Source organism: Seriola lalandi, unplaced genomic scaffold (genome assembly GCF_002814215.2).
Source record: "Seriola lalandi dorsalis isolate HSWRI2012SDOR001 ecotype SW California unplaced genomic scaffold, Sedor1 jcf7180002054933, whole genome shotgun sequence".
Classification (NCBI taxonomy): Eukaryota; Metazoa; Chordata; class Actinopteri; order Carangiformes; family Carangidae; genus Seriola; species Seriola lalandi.
Window position 1 is genome coordinate 4,174,637 of NW_019525485.1, and position 20,441 is coordinate 4,195,077.

Here is a 20,441-nt window from a genome sequence, read left to right on the forward strand (position 1 = left end):
GTGGGGGGTTTGGGGGGGTCCTGTCCTTTTACATGTTTTGGTCCTCCCGGGCTGAAGGGGGCGCTGTGACTGTCACTGTCAAATTTACTGTATCTGATACCGGCTCCAAAGGCAAGCTGGATCCCCGAGGCTCCAAGGCACTTTGAAGAGAGTCAGTGGGGTCCAGAGATGCGGGCCTCAGAGGAGAGGGACGGCTCGTGTGTGTGTGTGTGTGTGTGTGTGTGTGTATGTGTGTGTGTGTACACATTTTGAGGGAACATGGGATGAAATGTTGAGCTTATGTATGTGTGTGTGTGCAGTGAATGCACGCCATTTATGTACTTCACGGTCTCAAATATATACCTCTCAGCAGCAGCCATTATTCCCTTCATTTTTGCCTCTCGTGTGTGTGTGTGTGTGTGTGTGTGTGTGTGTGTGTCCAAAGTTTCATGTGTTTCTGAGAGAGAGAGGGCGGGTGTGTATTCACGGCCTGTATATACATCTGTATATACAATTGAAGTAATGTGTGTGTGTGTGTGTGTGTGTGTGTGTGTGTGTGCATGTGCATGGGAGGGTCTCTCACCCTCGCCTTCTCATGGCTTATGAGTCCATTCACATCGTGCAAGACAAGACTCTTTTCTGATTGGTTCAGAACCGCCCCGAAGAACGCCCGCCTTGCTGTGCGAGAGCCGACATTAAAATAAGATTTTTTAAAAAAAAATGAAAAAAACAAATAAAAAACACAAACTTCAGAAAACAGGTCGCAGTTAGCCAGCAGGTTGATTTGTGTGGGGGGGGGTGTGTGTGATGTGTGTGCATGTGTGTGTTGGGGGTGGGAGGGAGTAGGTCCTTTAAATCATGGCTTTTGAGGTCCACATGTAAAGAGAGAGAGACAGAGACAGATAGCTCCTCTCTCGTCCTGGTGTTGCCTCAACGTTCCTTTTTCAACTTTTTCTGCAAACAGTTTGCTTTTAAGGCTTGTAGTGTGTCCGGGCACACAGTCAGTCAGTCAGTCAGTCAGTCGATTGAGAAAGCAGTTTCTGGCTGTGCATTTGTTTTTGATCCCATTTGTTTTTTTGTCCTTGCGAAAGCACAGAGAGAACATTACCCCTGTGTGAGAGAGAGAGGGAGAGGGAGGGAGGGAGGGGATTTTAGTGCTCTGTCAGTCATAGTCTCTCTCACTCTCTCTTTGTTTCTCCCTCTTTCTCCAGTGGTTCTCAGTCTCTGCTCTTCCCAGCAATCCATAGGTTGCACCGACCAAAGCTCCTTGACCTTTTACCATTAACCACAATGTAAACATGACCTTCTCTTTGACAGGAACCAGCAAACAACAGTCTCCGACAACTAACTCTAACAATAACGTCTCTCTGTCATTTAAAAGAATGTGTTAAAAATCCCCCCCTCCCCTCCCCACCCCCCCACCTCTACACACATACATTTCTTTCGTTTTTTTTTTCTACTTATCCGCCATCACAGAACGAAAACATTAAACAGAAAGAGAGTGATCGAGCTGAAAGACAGACTGGGAGGGGAGGGGGGGGGGCGTCGATGACTAAAAATACCACAGACTGTCAGGAACTAAGGGGATAACGGAGGCTGATAGGTAGCAGAGTCTACGACGGAACAAAACAAAACAAAAAGAAAAGTCAACGGGCCACACAAAGGAGCTAAGTTCTAGGCCACTGTGTTCACACGTGATCAAAAAAGACGCTTTCTAAGCACGTTCCTAACCTACCACCTTTCCAACACGATGTGTTCTGACTCAGTATGTGTAGCTTACATTATCCAGTTTCAAAACTAGACCTCTTACAAATCTATGATGCATTTATAAACAGTTCTCTTTTGGTGGAGCAGGAATCTGTAATTGATATGTGTAGATATTTACTTTTTGAGGCCTAACATCACCGTAATGGAACAATCCATCTGGGTAACCCCCTGCCTTTCTCTCATTGGTTCTTTCACCACAAACGCTACCAAACACCGGACAGCGCCATGTTTTCCCGACGGGAAACGAGTTCTCGTTTGAGCTAAAAAAAAAAAAAGAAAAAGTGGCCTTCTTGTTGTCCATGCGTCCAGGGATCTGCACCACTGAGGAAGTAAACTGACACTAAAGTGAACTGGAGGAAATGAAGAAAATATTGAGAGGTTTTCGCAAGGTGGCTGTATCTCTCGCTCTCGCTTTTCCGTCTCCTCTCTCTCACGCCTCGGTGCAGCAGCGCTGTTGGTTGAGTTTGACCTTGTGCTTGAGGCCGTCGTACAGTTCGAAGTTGTAGTTCTCCAAGGTGGTGGAGGAGCGCGACGACAGGCCGCTGTAGGAGCAGGTGCAGTACAGGAGGAGGCCGGCGCACACCGCCCCGAGCAGGACACCCAGGGAGCTCATGACGATGATGGTGACCAGGATGGGGTCCAGGGTGTAGAGCCACGAGTTGTCCTTCTCTGAGACACGGGTCACCGGGGGATCGGACGATGGGGATGGTGTGTTCCAATCGGGGAACTGTAAACCTGTGACAGGAGGGGAGGGAATAGACCTTGTTAATATTTGTGGATTGATGCTACAGAGACAAAGTAATGTATAGTACTTCAAAATGTGACTAAACAGACACTGATGAAAAAGGTACTTACCTCCACCTAGTGGGTCTCTGCCGCTGAAAAGTCGCCCATCTCCGAATTCATTGGGTTTCTTGACTGTCAGAGAAAAAGCACAGGTGACACGGACTTTAAGCATCGAGCGCATCCTGCACATAATCATCGTTACACAGCACAGCATGTATGCAAAAGAGACGGTGCTAAGGTGGAGTAGAAACTCGTCTCTCCTGCTCACAGATTCAGCTCTTTAATGCAATTTGTAATCAATTTGTGGTTGATGGTTATTGTAAATGAGATCTGGCATCCACACGCACACACACACACACGCACACACAAGTCTTGGAATAATAGAAAAATATGACTTTATTAATAGAGAAAGGTCATTATGATACATTCAAACACACAGTCATCACATAATATACTGATGGTATAAGACTGATCATTCCATGTGAATAAAGATGCAAACATGTCATCGTCAAATAATTAACATTACCCATCATTATCACCGTTAAAATCATCGACACTGTTACTGTCAAGGTTAAGAGTGGTGTATAAGATGAAAAAAAAAACAAAACAAAAAAAAAACAGCGACAAACGTCAACATTTAAGAAGTGCTCGTGACGGTCTTGTGAAACTCACAACACTGCCAGGCGATGTCCGTATGGAAAACTGATATGGATGCGAGTGTCTGAATGGGAAGATTACAAGTGTGGTAAAAACTAGCAGTGGGTACAGCCCCCATAGCTCAAGTGCACTCATACTTTAGATGAGTTTTCTTTTCACTTTTTCTTGGTGTATTTGTGTCTATGTGTGTGTGTGTGAGTGTGTGTGTGTGTGTGTTTTTGCGCTTGCTACTCTTGGCAAGCGTTCAGGAGTGGGAGTAACTGCTTGGCAAGGCACACGTCTAGATGTGGAGGTCTTTGATGGCCAATGGCGTTATTAATACTGTTTCCAGGGCAACGGAAGTTGGCAGCAGATTGGGCGGCGGAGGTGCGGCGAATGGGAGGGAAAAGTGCTTACCGCAGCCTTCATAAATGTTATCTGTCCATTAACTAATTACGACTATTAGAGGCTTGGAGCTTAACGGTGTGGAGATGGACGAAGTAGGGTGTCCTATCCCTCCTCCCCAAGTTGATTTAAGAGCACATAGTGAGAGCATGCCAAAAAACACTTTCTCCCCCCGCCCCCCCCCCCCCCCCCACCACTCTGGAGAGAAAAGAGCAGCTTTCTAAATTGTGGCAACAAATTGAGGTGCATTCTGCTGAGCTGTGGGCAAGTAGGTGATGGATTTTTTTTTGCTGGTGTGACAGATCACGAGAGCACGCCCCGCTAAGCCACAGAGTAAAGACCTCAATTTCATTCAATCCAGGGCGTCACCACCTTTGTACCAACTGATGAGAGAGGAACTGTCACCAATTTGTCATTCTCACTCAGATTTTTTAAGGGATTTCACAATAAAATAGGCGTTTAGATCCCAGATATGTTAAATATTAGTAAGAAGTGCATTAACTACGTCTATTTTGATGTTAATAGCCATTCATGGCGTCTTATGGCACTAAAGGAAGAACCATCACTGGCTGGAGCTCTGGTTTTCATAATTTCTTGGATCTCTCTCAAGGGTGCACATATACAGCAAAACACTGCGCTTATGACTTCCAGCTGGTGCAGCGGCATTGTGGGATTTGTAGGAGTATAAATCAAGTAAGAAGTGGTGATGGCAGACAGCTGTGTCTATTTACAACCCTAAAAACAACAAGCACATATTCACACTGAAAACACAATACGGCTCGGCTCGGTTCGGCTTTCATCTGGGCAGCTTAAAGACATAGGGAACAATGGGAGTGGGTGGTATGAAGCATAAATGGGAGTGGAACAACGTGCTTTATTACGCCAGAGAATCAAGATGAAACACTAAACACTAAAGACGGCTGCATCCATCACTGACTGATGCCTTTATCAGGAGGAGACAAGACGTTCAATCAAACGAGCTAGTTATCTCCATTTGTGATGCAGGACTTTAAGTATGATGGATTTGCATTCCTTTGTTTTTAAATGTGCACATGCTCTGTTGAAAAGGACAATGGAAGGATTTTTCTGCTCCTCCGTCACAACACCCTCACTACTGGTACAACTCATATCACAGCTATCTCGTGTTGTTATTACAGAGATACCAAGAGCTTTATTTTCTGGGGCTTGCCAGATCATTTCCACAGCTAGCACAATGAATGCCTCTCAGCCTAACAGTTTTCTCCTCTCTCTCTCTCAGCACTGCAGAGCTCCTCATGTCCCTGGGGTCTTGTTTTAGCCTGTGGTTTGGCAGCTCTGGCTGGCTCTCGCAGCGGAACCAGATCGACCCCCTCCTCTTCCCAGCCCACACATGTCTGTGTGTACGTCCATGCTGGGGTCATTCCAGGAGGACCGTTGGGGTTATGAGGAGCCAGACGGCACTCAATGGTCCGAAACAAGCTGTTCAGATAAATAACTTACTCAGACTTCAGTCCTCTCATCAGGAGCAGCATAGTGTGAAATGTCAACAGCAAACTCCTTAATGGAACAAAGACGAAAACAGCAACCGAAGCTACATCCATGAGCGACAGAGAGAGAGAGCACAGTGTTTCTTTGCAAATTTTCACTTGGCAGTTTAGGACAACGTCTGTGTCATCATCACCCTTGCAACTGTAAACTAAAGCAGAGAGGGGTTCGTCAAGTGGATGTTCTGTCAAACCTGCAGCATCACGACACACACTGCCACTGACATCACAAGCTGGCGTCCTCCTCTGCCAAACACAACCCAGCTAAGTGTTTCTTTTCAGCAGAGGGTTCGGTGTCGGTCCCGGCTGTCCAATCTCACAGTCAGGACTGGCTCCACCCCTGGGGTGGCCATACTGGAGGACCAGTTAGAATACTGGAAGCACTGCGAGGAGCTGTGATAGGCCACTGACAGCTGGCTCTTCTTGGTGGCCAGGTGTTGTCGGCAGCAACAGAGGGCTCTGACCAAGATGGCCACCGCCAGCAGAAGGAGGGCGCCTCCGGCGGCCATAATGTAATACCAGTGGATGGGTAAGGGAGGCACAGGAACGCCTCCCCCTGGTGGAGAGATACAGAATAATTGGCCAGCGGGAAAAGAGAGGAGTGGCACTTGTTTATTTTCTACATTTAATTCTCTATTTTCTATCCCTATGTCTTCATCATACCAACAGCAGGCGTGCACCTCATATGAGCATGCACAAGCATGCCAGTTGCAAAAAATAAAATAAATCTCCAAGGCCAAAAAAAGAAAAGAAAATGCATCCATTTCTCTCATGTAGCTTGTTTTTGCAGTTGGAGAACAAGTTTTCACACCAAGATCATCAAGAGGTTTGGTTTGAAATCAGTCCAATGGTTGATCCAATCAAATGCAATGCAATTACATGTTTTCAAAGCTCAAGTGAAATGACTTGGTGTGAAACGAAAGCTAAAATCATTAGTTATGAGAGCACCCACACACATTGAATTAAGGAGCTTCCTCTTCCTGTTTCGAGCTGGCACAGGAAGTCAAAACCAGCCCCCTGATAAAGCCTCAGTATCATGCAAGAATCAGTCGGACACCACATGGGAATCCAATGTTCCAGGGCTCTCTCGGAGCTGATATTGGATTGGGATTTGTTATTTAGCTGGCTTGAGTTGGCAGATTTGTTTTGAGTACATAATTTATCCCGTTCTCTGTTCTTGGTTTTTCATTTTCCCTTTTTCTCATGCATCAGCCTCCCGGCCAGTCCTCTCCTCCTCAAGCCAAGCGCTGTCTCCTTGGAGACTATCTCCACAGATCCTCTACACTGCTGCCCCTGGCTTGAACCCTCTTCTCAAATTCTTGGTAAGAACCAACTAACCACCTTCCAAGAAGCCTCTACTCGATAATCCAAGACTGCTATGCAAAAAACGAACCCCTGAAGACATCGTAAAACTAAAAAATAGAGCCCACATTCCAAACTTGATGTGGAGAGCTGTAAGACTGAGAGAATGTCACACTGAACTAGGGAAAGCGAAGCAGAGCTGAATACATCCTGATTTTTGGACCGTGTCACATAATTACAGAGGGAAATGGTGCGTGCTCCTTCTACTTCACACTGCACACACTCATTAGACAGAGTCGAGTTAGGGAGAGGAGAGAGACACCCGTGCTTGCTGCCGCTCCGTCACTCTGATTGCATTTCACTGGGGACACTGGTGTGTGTGTGCGTGTGTGTGTGTGGTGATATTCATGTGTGTGTTTGTCAAGGGTTAGAGACTTTGAGTGAGAGTGTGTGTGTGTGTGTGTGTGTGTGTGAAGACGGAAGAGTAGAAAAGCCGAAGAAGTGCACACACATCACATTCGCACTGCAACCGCCAAGCTCTTATCTTATTGGAAGACATTATGAGATGCCAAAACACTAACATCAATCTCATAGAGTCCCCCAGGAAGCTCTAAATATTTTTCATGAAGCAGACAGTTATTTAAAACCCTTCAGGCTGTGTCAGGCAGCCTAGAACTGAGAATATGTAGCTCTGTTCAAATATCTGACTCCATGAGGTGCGCTTGATTCAGCTTGCCTTGCACGCACAGTTTGCTCTTTTGAGACTAATCCTTTGTTTCCACTGAGACTGACAAGGTAAAACTAATGCACCGCGACACATTACTGAAATTATTTATTTTCCAACTTGGTTAGAGTTTGAGAAAATTCACTCAGTATTTGCTAATTTTTAATAATTTAGATTTTAGCGAGGGGGTTTGGCGTTTGTTTGGTGATGTCTACATGCTCCCACAGCTCCAGCTAGAGACTCCGTGGCTCATTTGTTTAGCGGTCGAGACAACTTAGTGCCACCAAGCAAAAAAACCCCAGGCTAGTGCACATACAAACGGGCAGGAAGCAAGACCGGAGAGGAAGTGACATCACACCAAAGTCAAACTCACCTGGATTTTCGGGAGAAAACGCTGCGAAGGGTTCTGCGAGGACAGAGAGAGAGCCGGGGCAGACATGGGGGGAGGAAAAAGAAAGAGAGAGAGAGTGAGAGCGGTTAGATAACTTTAAATACGAGGGAAAAGTCAGCCAAATGTCACACAAATGTCACAAGACTATCAAACTCCTCCTGAGGAAATTTAAGTTAATTCCTCAGATAACTCACATGAATTATGGCATTTACTCAGCTGCTTTGCTCAAATGCAATTTCAAACAGAGTGCATTGTGTGAGCTGGGAATTCGAGATGGGCTGTGCTGAGAGTGTACGGGGCTACGTGCGCATGTGTGCGTCCGCGTTCGCAAAGTTCACGCATTTCAAGTTGTTTATCTGCGGAGTCCAGATAAACTGGAGCGGGCTGGGGCGTTTTGGCTTGCTGCAAACGCATAGAGCAGAACCTTCACTTTGATTGCCTGGAATGCAAACACAAAGAACTGGTGTGTGTGTGTGTGTGTGTGTGTGTGTGTGTTTGTGTGTTAGATGTATGTGTGTGTGGGGGTGGGGGGTGGTGGTGGTGGAGTGAGAGACAAAGAAAGAGAGAAACCAACTTGGGAACTTGCGCCTTTTGGCGGGAACGCCAACGTACTGTGAAGAACTCTACTGTGCTGGGTGATAAGCAGCATCCCAGCATGCTCTGGGAGTGGCAGAGGAAGGGAGGGAGAGGAGTGGGAAACACTGCAGCATGGAGGGGAGGGATGGAAGGGATGGGGAGGGGGGTGGGCTGTCGTCTTTGCCTTCCAAGCTCACTCTCTCCAGACTCTCATGACACATACACACACACACACACACAAAAAAAAACCCCAATGGTAGAACACAAAGACGGGAAAAACAGAAGTGTTCGCAACAAGCCAGGCACATAACACACACTCATGGACACACACACACTCATGCACTTTCCCTCAATTACACTTTGCCTTCTCCCCACTGTGGTCCAGCTCCAAAGCACACTGGACGTCAGTCAGAAGCGATGACGGCAGGTTTTTGGCTCTGAACCCCCGGCTCGCTCTCTGATCTGTTTAAGACCCTCTCCAAAGCCACTGCTCGGGCCAGATTAAGGAGGCTGTGCTGGCGCTCGGCTCACACCAGGCACCCAGAAAACTTGCTTGGGAAACAGCCTGTCTAGTAATTCCCTTTGACGGCTCGGGAAAAGCTCTGTTTACAAATATGATGCAGGAGTGAGTGCAAGAGAGATAGAGGGAGAGGAGGGAAAGAAAAGAAGAGAAATCTAATGAAACATAGATTAGCATCGCTGGGGCCCACAGGGCGTTTATGGCCTAGTTTTCCTATTCTTCTTTTCTTTTTTTTCTTTTTTTTGTGGAGGGAGTAAACGCTGTCCCTCCCTCTCCTTCCTCCTTTCATCTCGGTATTCGGTGGGCTCTTTGGTGGAGGAGAGGCTGTCTCTGAAACTGGGATGGGAGGGCCAGGGAGTGGAGGGTGGAGGGTGGGGGGTGTTTATCACTTCATGTGTGTCACTGTTCAAGGACCTTCAGGCTAAAAGTGGAGGAGGTGGAAGGGAAATAGAGTGAATGGCAGATTGATGGAGGGCGAGAGGATGAGGCGATGGTGGTGCTGACAGAGGATGAGAGAGAGCTGATGGGTCAAATGGATGTGTGTGTGTGTGTGTGTGTGTGTGCATCTTTAAATATTCTCCTGGAACGATTTGGGCGCGCGCGTGTGTGTGTATACAGATTGCGTGTATGCGTGCAACTTACGTGTACACTCTTTCAGGGGGGTGCTGGAGCTCATTTGGATGTTGTCTATCCAGATGTGTCCTCTGGTGCCGTGCGCAAAGAAACCCTCCATCACAACCTACCACAGCCAAAAAACAAGGGAGGAAGAGGAAGGGGGAGGAGGGGGAGGAGGAAAAAAAGTTGAGAAAGAAGAGGAAGACGGAGACAGGATGAAGGCAAAGAGGGAGCAAGTGGGGGGGTGGAGGCAAATTGAGAACGGGGACAAGCAGGAGGAGGAGGAGGAGAAAAAGGATAAAAACTTAATACGGTGCCTGTGATTTCAAAGTTGCACTCAACACTTGCAATCCTCCTCCCCTTCCCTGCAAGCTTCTTCAACTTACTTTTTCATGACAACATTAACGACTTGTGATGTCTTTGACAAATGCACAGCAATCCCCAAACAATCGTGCAGCCGATAGAGACAACGCGGCTTACTTTAGCTCCTTTTGAAGTCAAACCTGGCCTAAGGTGACAGAGGTTACGACTGATGCTTTTATGTGCACTCAGATGAATACACCTCACACATTAAAGACATGCTCTCCGTCTGGGGGGACATTAAAGACATAAAGGGTCTGACCCAGATACCTATTTATCAAGCAGACTTTAATATAATATAACACTGATATTGGCCAGAATTTATTCCAATTCTTATTCTACATTAAAAAAAATGTGGGTTTATTACCTGGAAGTCCTTAGGGGAGCGAGGCAGGATGGTGCGACCCTCCTTCCAGACGTGGCCCTGATCGTCCTTCAGCGTCCAGAGGAGGGTCTCCTCGTTGTGGGCGTCCCGCAGCAACACCCTCAGGTGGCCCTGGGCCTCGCCCCACAGCTGATAGGAGAAGAGGAGGCAGAGGGGTCCGGTTTCGGCTGCCACCACGGGGCTCACGAGGCGGGCCCGCTGCTGCTCCGTCTTCAGGCTGGCGTCCATGTACAGATAGCTGTTGAGCTCTGGAGGGGGTTGTGAGATCATATGTCAACACACTCTCTCCACTCCCCAAGACCCTGAATCCACATGCGCTACCAGTTTTGAAAATAACCTTGGAATTATTACTATATCATCAAAACGCAATGGGATTGAGTGAAAAGGAAAAAAGGAAAAAAAACAAAACAAAACAAAACAAAAGACATTGGAGATTTTTACAGTGTGCAACCAAGCTGTTCTAGTAATTTTAACACAATGCCAGTAATGAGCAGAGCTTTGTTTTAACCTTGAGTTTGCTGGTTGTTCCACTGAAATGAAAGTGAAAAAAAAAAAAAAAAAATGTTTTAATGGGTTTTCATTTCAACCCTCGAGGCAATAAAAAACGAGGAAATCTGAAAGGCCGTGTAGACTTTTATCCACTGTAAATGGATGCTGATGAGATGAGCTTGTGGGGCACAAAACGCAGCACGTGCGCAATCTGCGTACAGGCACATATATATCCCCTTATATTCACATGTGCAGAGTGTGTTTTCACACAATCACAGATATATTTCCAACAGGACTCTCAAACAAAAAAGAAAAAGAAACTAATCACCAGTTGCTAACAGGAACGGGATCACAACCGCACAATAGTCACCACACTACACAATAGGGATATGACAAATATAAACACACAGAAGAATAGGTCCAGTGTGAGCGTCATTCGAACACGGAGCGCTACCAGAACTCCTGCCAAGACCCCCGGGGGCCTATTTCTCTTCATTCCCTTCCAGGTAAACGACTTCGACAACGGAAAAGTCCAACAACACGCACGCCACTCCATTTGTTTACACCAGAGGATGTTTAGTTTGCAAATTGGATGCTGACACAAATTCCATTGTGAGGGGGTAAGATTGGTGAGCCTACTGTATGTATGAGTGTGTGTGTGTGTGAGAGTGTGAGTGTGAGAAAAGAGACAGGCCGTGTATGTGTGAGAGAGTGACTCAATGAGGCGTCTGGTGAAGAATTTCTTAAGTGGGCCCTGTGGGAAAATGTCCAGTATCAACAATCTGCAGATTAAATCACCTGCTTTATCATGAAGAACTGTGTGTGTGTGTGTGTGTGTGGGGGTGTGGGGTCCAGCAAATATGGTTCTCTGTCTTTTACAAGGAAAAAAAACAGTCTGACACATATCAGGGAGCACACAGGTATTTTCCAGAATATGAGCGTGAGTGTGTATGTGTGTGTGTGTGTGTGTGTGTGTGAGTGTGTGTGTGTGTGTGTGTGTGTGTGTTCTTGTTTCCACGGTGACGCCGTTATGTTTGTCTTTTAACCACATCTTTCTTTTTATCCAAAAACAAATGACAGTAGTAAGTATGTAAGAGTAGGAGTTTATGTTTTTAGTGCAGCTGTGCTGAGTGACTGGGCCGATAACCTTTTGCTGTGTGTGTGTGTGTGTGTGTGTGTGTGTGTGTGTTAGTGTGTGTGTGTGTGTGGTCCTTCCAGCAGATCAGACAAGCAGTATCTGGAGGGACAAATCTTCCTCCGACTTGACAGCTCCCCTCTGCCCGCCATACGCCTGTGTGTGTGACACTTCAGACAGTGTGTGTGTGTGTGTGTGTGTGTGTGTGTGTGTGTGTGTGTGTGTGTGTGTGACAGTATGTCCCTTGGCCTTTTTGCGGCTCTGGAATGAAAGTGTGTGCGCTCTTCCTTGCTTTTTTTTTTTGGAGGGGTGTATATATACAGTATGTGTTTACACGCCTGTGGAGAGGATGTGCGAGTGAAACACTTTTGTGAGGCGTTTTATATCACTCATTCTAATGTGTGCGCCAAAGCCTCTTCCATCATCTCTGCCTCGTGTTGAAGTGCAGCGTCTTGCAGAGAAACCCCCATCGCTGTGCCTCTTGTTTGCCAGACAGCTCATAATTGAGACTGCCTCGCCATACGCAGCGAAACAGAGCATTATTAATCCATTTCACAGCGGTCTCCTGCAGCGAGAAGCAAACACGGATCCGATCTATGAAGCCTAGTTAGCACATTCTTATTAGCGGGGGTATATTAAGCCAAATAATACAACAGTGTAAGGGGGCTAATTCCAGCTGTGTTTCATGACCGAGGTCGAGAGGTGAGGAGATCATAGCTCCTGGGTCACATGAGAAAAAGGGGAACTCTATAGAAGATTAAACAGTGATTTGATAGCGCTGAAATAATGCCCCCGCGTTAGCTAGGATTTCTGACCTTTGACATCTGCGGGGGAAAATCAAAGGGGTGGTGTAGCGAGTTCAGAGCGGCTGCAAATGATACTCCATACATGAAAGCCACAACCTGGCTAATCTAAGCAACCCTTTCCAATCTGGCCGTGATGAAAGAAACTGCTTTGAACCCCCCCCCCCCGTCAAAGATGGTTATGACCTAAATAGGTCACGCTTCAGGAAAATGTCTTTCCTTTCCTGTTAGCTCCATTTGCTCTGCTGAACGTAACCCAGGTGACATCACAAATTTAACAAAGACAGGGGGGGCATGCTGAACTTCTTGTTCAATTCCATCCAGCTGGAGAGAGATGCTGAATCTTTCATGGAGACTTGCTCAAAAGCAATGAATTTTATAACAAGGTTGGTATAACAATCCTGTACCCTGCCTATGAAAAATTATAAATAGCACTATAAAAAAAATCCTCCTTAAACCCAGCAGGAAACGTCTTCTGTAGCTTTTAATAACACGCCAAAAGCTGCACTTTTGATCCTCGGGTATGTATAAAGGGAAAATTAATAATTATTTCTTCAAGGAGTGTCTAAGTAGATGGAAGTCTACACAGCATCATCTGGGATGTGCCTGAGGTAATTGAGGGGCAGTAAAGGGACGGCTGGGGAATAACTGCTCGTGTTTGGAATCTCCTGCTCTGAACTTAATTGGAGCTACTGGGTCTTAACCCCTTCCTGCCCGGGACGTCGGCGCGTTTGGACGCGCGGTGCTGGAGAGCCGGTGTGTGTCACAGGCGAGGCTGTATGTGCTTGATGCGGCAGCGGTGTCTATTTCCCTCTGATTCCCTCAATCCATTTTCATTCTCATTCAATCGGAAAGAGCGGCGTGGCTGGCAGACTGCTAAATTAGACGGGTTTCAATTTAAGGAATTATTTTAATCAAATTGAAAGAGGACTGACAAGATGCACAAGGAGAACGAGTCCATTTAATTATAGAAAACTGTGTCTTGTCTAGACCCACTGAAGTTGATAAAAACAAACTTAATGCATTTGTGCTTGTGCAATTTTCTGCACCCAAATGAAATTCCTCTTGCAGCTGCATACATAACAGCTCTGCAGCAGTAAACCCGTGTTATACCAGAATAAAACGCCAGCTGCTAACTGCATTGTTTTGTAAAGTTGAGCCTAACCCTCACTCCTGCAGGTCACTGTGTATCAACAGTTTGCTACATAGAGAAAAGCTGAAGCGGCTCTGAGTCGCTCTGATAAACGCTGACTCAGAATCTCCCACATAGACCGATAAGGAGTCTCACCGTGGCTGTGCAGGGACCAGAAGAGAGGGGCGTTGGGGTCGTGCGTCCACCCGCACAGGCCGTGGTCGAAGTCGCACGCGCTGTCTGATGGAGGAGAGGTGGCTCCTGCAGAGGTGGAGAGCGGCGGGGGAAGAGCAAGAGCCAAAGGGCACAAAGGCATGAGAAATCACAAGAAGCATTCATTCAAGCAGCTCTACATCATGTCACACAGCCCATTCAGAAGCTTTCATCTGTACATTTCAGCTCCCTAATGCCACTATTAATCTGCTGTTTCTTTTGCTTTCATGCAAAACACTCTCACCTGGCGTGGTTGTAACGGGGACAGTGGTGGTTTCGATGTCGGCGGGCAGAGTTGGTGTGACCGTGTCAGCCAGTGTAGTGGTTTCTACAGGAACAAAAAAAACAACAACACGATTCAGGTCAACAACAGCGGTATGAAACAATACCCAGAGATTAGATTACTGTAAGAGGAAGACACATTAATCACACAGTGTTTGTTTAAGTTGAGATTATACATGTGGAATTTCTCCCTCTGTGTCATACATCAGGGAGGGACAGGAAGTACAGACAGGAGAGGAAATGATAAGCAACATAGGCAGAAAGAACCAGATAGGACCGAGGTACAGTGTCTTTATGTACCTTTAATAACCCTCAATTATTTCATTATTATTTATCTGTTTATTTTAAATGTTAAATGCTTAATCACTTTTGCTTCCTTGACACCTCTCTCATGCCTCTATGAGAAGTATGTAGCTACAGCCAGCAGTGGGTTAGCTTAGCTTAGCATAAAGACTAATCTCTTATGCTAAAACAGTTGAGGTTGACTTTTGAACAGGAAATCTAAAAGGGTTTTCTTTTAGCCATAATTCAGCACATGAAGTTTATGTCTATTGAGGGTGAATTAAAGTGCAGGCCCGAAAAATAACTGTATCTCCAGTTTCCTGTCTCCGTTCGGCCATCCCACCCAAAGTGCCAGAGACAGGCACTGATAGCCCTAGAGCACCCAAAGGGCCCCCATCATGTTGTGTCTGGGTGCTCAGGCGTCAGTATCTGTCTGACACACTCACACTCTCTCTCACACACACACACACACACACACACACACACACACACACACACGCCAACTCAAATATGCGGACACCCAGATGCACGGGCGCACATGTCCACATGCAGATGCAGAGTTGCACACACTCCGCGCACGCGCACACACGCGCGCGCACACACACACACAAACAGAACGCCTGGTGCTAAGGCTGATGGATGGATGTGTCTAACAAACTCCCCTCGACCTTGGACAGGATGATCACGCTCTGGGACCACTCACTAGGCTGTCAGGGAGGATACAGAGCACACACACACACACACACACACACACACACACTCCATCTCCCACTCCTTTTTCTTGTGCATGTGTGAGCTATCATGTGTGTGTGTGTGTGTGTATTACCCTCACTCTATAACTCATGCGCATTCGAGAGAAGGGAGAACAAACGCAACGTGAAATGTAGGATTTTCTCTCTAACTTTAACATCTATTTAAGCATCTATCACGTAGGAAGGCAAACAACATACAAAGAAAAAAACAACAACTATATTCTCATTAACACGCGTCACATGTGCGCGCACACTGACACATGTTGAGCAGGCTGCGGTTGGAATGTGAAGTGGGAGAAAGCAGCGTGTTATTAGGAGCAGATGGGGTCGACCCTGGTGCGTTATGGGAGTTTACGCAGAGGTTCGGGTCACGTCTGCGCCAAAAGGATCCACATTTATCACGCGAATAAACTGTGGAGTCTCAATTTCTGTCTGTATAAGAGTCATTAACCGCACATGTTTACACACGGTCACTTGTTTTTGTCACATTTCACTACCCCAACAGTCAAAACATATTGCACTAATTTGACATTAATTATCAGTGAAATGCGAATGTGGATTATTTGTGAGCATGTTATATTTCATATTCCTTTTGTTAGCTTTCCATGCCTTGTCTCATTTAAGCCTATCCAAACAACTCTGAGGGTTGGATGCCTGGTGATCTCATGTGAGACCGAGCTCATCAGTCGGAAAAAGAAACACAACAAGTGTGCAAGCAAGTAAAAAAAAAAAAAAAAAAAAGAGAAGTCGCATGGATTTCCCCTGCTGAACGCCTGTTAGTGGCAATACTAGAGCCTCCTACTGTTAATATTCCTCTTTCTGCATGACCGCGCTCATCATTTATAGACTATGAAAGGCGCTAAGGGAAACAAACGCAGCGTGATGCACAATTGATCCGCTCAGAGGAACTTCCTGTGGAAATGAGTGCGATGGCGCCCCAGCTGGAGAAATGGCAAACATGAAAGGGCCGGCCACAGCTGGCGACAGCTTCTGACATTAACCCGCCGTTAATGTCATGTCCTTTACGCCAGTCATTAACGAACTAATGAGACTCTTATCGCTGCTGGCCCCCACCGGAAAAAGGTAACCTCAAACCTCCTCCTCCTCCTGCCCATGTTTCAAATGCGAGACCACCTCTCGTTCCTCTTCTTCTTTTCATTCTCTCCCTCGCGCTCATTCTTCTCGTTCGTTTTTGCTTTTCTGTGTTTGCCTTTTTATTCAGGTCTAACCTTTCACTCCTCCAGTTAAGTCTCGGGACAAGGCGTTAAAATAAACCAAGCGCCTACACATTACCTGGGCGCCAGCGTGCGTATAGCTAAACACACATAAACACAAAACACACAGGCTCTTCCATTAAGATTCTGCCCGGGCCCTGAGCACTCTATGCTTTCAAAGGTCAGGCCTTGTCACAGTGTAAATGTGCTGACCTTTCTGGGGTGTGACAGGAGTGTCAGGGGCAATGGGAATGGGACCGACTCGTGCGTTTGTGTGGGGGCGTGTGTGAGTTTATGCGGGACAGAGTAAGAATGAATGTATGCGACCTGCCGACCTCGCCCCCCCCCCAGCCTTGATGTGTGTGTGAGGAGTGGCGTCACACGAGCGGCGTGAGGAGGAGGCAGTGCATGTGCAGCGGAAGCCTTTGCGATGCAGGGATAAAAAAAAAAAAAAAGTCCCTCTGCAGCGGAGTGTTGTCTTACATAATGTGTCTACCGCTGCAGGTGATGATGCAAGTCATCATCATCATCATCATGCGCGGGATGAGACGCCAAAATTTACAACTGGACTCAGGGGAACTGCTGGCATAGATAATGGAGGCGCACACTCGTACATACAAATACACATGCAGCTCCGCATGCGTACACACACTCGTCCTAAAAGACATGCACACAGATACCAAAAACACACACACACACACACACACACACACACACACACACACACACACACACACAGGGTGGTGAGGGCCAACCCTTTCTGAGTAAAAAGACATTGCTCACTCCCAAAGAATCTGACTCAGCAATATGTCAGAGAAGAGGGGGAAAGAAATCTTCAATTATGTAGAAAGCCTTTCTGTAAATCTCTGCTTGGCAGTACTAGACACACACACTGTTCTAATACACACACACATAATGAATGGATGTGCATGCACACACGTACACACACACAGCACAAAAGAACATGATGGGAAAGACAAGCAGCCATTGTTTGATATTCTGATGGGTGGGGTTAAGTGCTCGGATCAAGGTTCATCCACACACACACCCACGCACACACACAAACAGAAGCTTTCCTAAAGGATGGGACGCTCTGAAGACGGTGACATAAAGAGCTTATGTGAACATCCCAATAAATATAAGACCAAACTGTCATGACTGGTTAAAATCTGTCATCATAGCTCAATAATACTGAATTTACTGGGGTTTGGAAGGAACCAGAAGCCGGCGTGAAGCTGGGCTTTGCATTACAGGTGTGTATATGCATGTGTGAGTTCTACAGTACAGTGCGTCTAAGACTAAAATGATCCAACCTGGAAAAAGGGAAGGAGATATTTTGCTTTTTTTTTTTTTTTTCTCCACAGATCACTCTAAAATTTCCTTCCTCAGCTCATAAATTTTTCATTTTTGGAAGCACATACATCAGAAAAAAAAAGAAACTGTCACTGTAGAGGCTGTGCATGTGTGTGTGTGTGTGTGTGTGTGTATGAGAGAGAGAGAGACAGCTGGGGGAAACAGAAGGAGTCAGGAACCAGCAGCAGTGAGCATGGAAAAGAGGTGCAAGTGATGAGTAACAGAGGGGAGGAGAGGAGAGGAGAGGAGGCATGGTAACGAAAAAAGAACAAAAACATTTACGGACCCACGCACAGGGCCTCAGGGTGGGAAAAGAAAAAATACTGCAACCATGTGTAGGAATTGGGAGAGAGAGAGAGAGAGAGAGAGAGATTCTGCCTCATTGTGGTAGCTGCTGCTCAGCTCAAACTGTACAATGCAAGATTTAGGGTAAAAAATATATCCTTTTTTTATCATCCTAAAATCATATAGCTGTGAAGAAGGGAGGCTTAACTGAGGACAGAACAGACAGCAGTGAACAGTTTGTGTGGAGGGGGGGTGGGTGGGGAAGTGAATGATTTACAGGATGTCAGCAGTCGTCCACTCTGCCTGCTGAGTTCTGGAGGCCTGTGAACAATGTGTGACCCTCAACGGCCGTTTTCTGTGCCACAAAACTCTCCGCTCCATCTGATTTTAAAAAAATATATAAAAAATCGCTCCTCTGAGGTTTCTGTTGCTTGTTCGTTTTTTGTCTCCATCTTTTCTCGTATCGTGTTTCTCCCACACACCTCACTTGTCAATTAGATAGTAAATGGAAAACACATCACTTCCTGTGTGCCACAGGAGGTTTGTGGGGAACTCCGGGTGTTTCATAAATGACATATAAGTTAAATGACTACAGCGTCCGGCAGTTGTATAAACTGCTGGATCATCTCAGGTATGTTGTTGGCTCTGCATCTCTGAAAGTGAACTCGCATTTACGTAGCATTATGTGTGGTTAACACGGTTGTGTTAAATATTGATGCTATAATGGCAGATGTTCATTTATGAGCGTCTATGTGTCTTTAAATGTGCATTACGCTGTCCGGAGAGGTGGTAAAAGGCCGTAATGCTGATGTTCTGCTCTTAATATTTCATCTCACTCCAGCTGGAGAGCAGAGCAGTTCATCCAGCGCATGAACACACAAACACACACACAAATCACTGCGGTAACAGCGCGGCCTAACTTGAGTTTATAGAGCCATGATTACCGTGGTGTGTGTGCATGCGTGTGTGTGCGTGTCTTTGAGAGTATACATTTATATCTGCGGTTTGCTTGGTGTGCGAGCGTGTGTGTCTAAATGTGTGCGTCCGCGCTTGTATAGAAGAGCTTGAGCATGTTGCGCTGCACAGCCCAGTCATCCTGTCGAGGCACAGAGGGAGTGGTAAGCAGTGAGAGTCCATATGTGTGTGTGTGTCTCTCCAGTGCTACCTCACATCTGGATAACAGACCACGCTGGAAAGCGAACAAACCAGCGCTCTCTCTCTCTCTCTCTGTGTGGGGACGCATTCCTTCAAACCAAACCCCGTCCACTCCCTGCTGATGTTAACACTTGTTGTCGGAGCTCACACACGGCCGCTCTCCCAGGTGAAACAATAACAGCAAAGGAAACGCAACCGCAAAACTTCCAGGTTCAAGACTTCACTGCATCATTTTCCCTTTTCCTCTGCCAGCACTGTCTGTCTCTTTTCACCCCCGCCAGACTCTAATGACTCTCATGCATATCTAATGCGCGCCTCACTTTTTCTGTGGAGCCACCTTCCTCAAGGTCCATTCGGTTCTGTTTAGATCACTTGAGTTCATTACAGTGCCGGGTAAATTATTCAGCCTGGAATACTATAGGCAGCAAATTATCATATGGAAAATGATTCATATAATAAGCAACAGCAGAGCGTCCTACCTGGAAGGTCACAGCCCAGTATCTCCACTCGCATGCCGATCCCCACAGGCGACCACCTCTCTGGATACAGCCTGATGTACTGCGCCACCGTCTCGTCAAAATGGCGCAGCTCGGGGGTGTCGTAGTGTGTGTTCCCCTCGAAAATCTGCGAAGCATACACAAGTTGTAATAGGTGCTGAGACTGGTGTTACGTGCAACACAATCTCATCCTCCTCCTCCTCCACCTCCTCCACCCACCTTCGGCAGGCTGGTCTTCTTGTCTATGACGAAATTCCACTCTTTTCCATTCAGGCTGTGCGCCACTTTGTACTTCCGCACAAACGCCCGGTTATCTGTGGTCGCCCCACTTCCAGCGTCTCCTCCTCTCGCCCCTTGGGTGATCACACCACGCACTGTCTTCGCCACACCAAGGTCCACCTGAAGAGAGTAGATTGAGATGAGTGCACCATAGAAAAAAAAAATGCTGCTGTGCTGAAGCCAAAACAACACAACAGTTACTCTTTCTGGCGCCCACTCAGGCTAATGTGCTGCTAGTTTTATATGCTAATGTGTGGAAGTGAATGTTAAGTGATTCATGATTCATTTATATTAACATAAAAAAAGGTGCAGTAATATCAACTGGAAACGCACAACCAAAATGTGCAATAAAAACATATTAAAATCGTCTCACACCTGTAGCCACTCCTCTCCCGCCAGAGGCTGTGCGGGGGCGGGGAACCAGCCGGAGCGACTGGCCACCAGACGGGCGGTCCCGGGATTCCACACCATGTCCCTGCTGGAGGAGGCTGAGATCTGTGCATCAGGTAGCAGGCCGGACAGCAGGCCCTGCAGGTCTGAGCACGAAGCATCTGGAGTGGGAAGCAGAGAGGGGGGCAGAGATTACTTTAACCTTCACCTT

General features: G+C 46.7%; 1 protein-coding gene across 2 annotated transcripts in view; it reads right to left on the reverse strand.

Moving 5' to 3' along the window:
- Nucleotides 1-695: 695 nt before the first annotated feature.
- Nucleotides 696-20,441, reverse strand: part of nrp2a (neuropilin 2a) — a 59,251-nt gene continuing 39,505 nt past the window's right edge. Inside the window, exons 9-18 of one of the 2 annotated variants that reach the window (XM_023393275.2) lie at nt 20,216-20,391; nt 19,781-19,960; nt 19,544-19,688; nt 13,986-14,069; nt 13,685-13,789; nt 9,952-10,217; nt 9,252-9,348; nt 7,496-7,528; nt 2,602-2,664; nt 696-2,481 (exon numbers count right to left, since the gene is read on the reverse strand). In XM_023393275.2, coding sequence (XP_023249043.1) covers nt 2,177-2,481; nt 2,602-2,664; nt 7,496-7,528; nt 9,252-9,348; nt 9,952-10,217; nt 13,685-13,789; nt 13,986-14,069; nt 19,544-19,688; nt 19,781-19,960; nt 20,216-20,391 — 1,454 coding nt within the window. In that variant the 3' untranslated portion in view covers nt 696-2,176. Of the gene's footprint in view, nt 2,482-2,601; nt 2,665-2,910; nt 5,653-7,495; nt 7,529-9,251; nt 9,349-9,951; nt 10,218-13,684; nt 13,790-13,985; nt 14,070-19,543; nt 19,689-19,780; nt 19,961-20,215; nt 20,392-20,441 lie in introns of those variants that run through there. The other variant, XM_023393276.2, reaches the window with a different exon arrangement.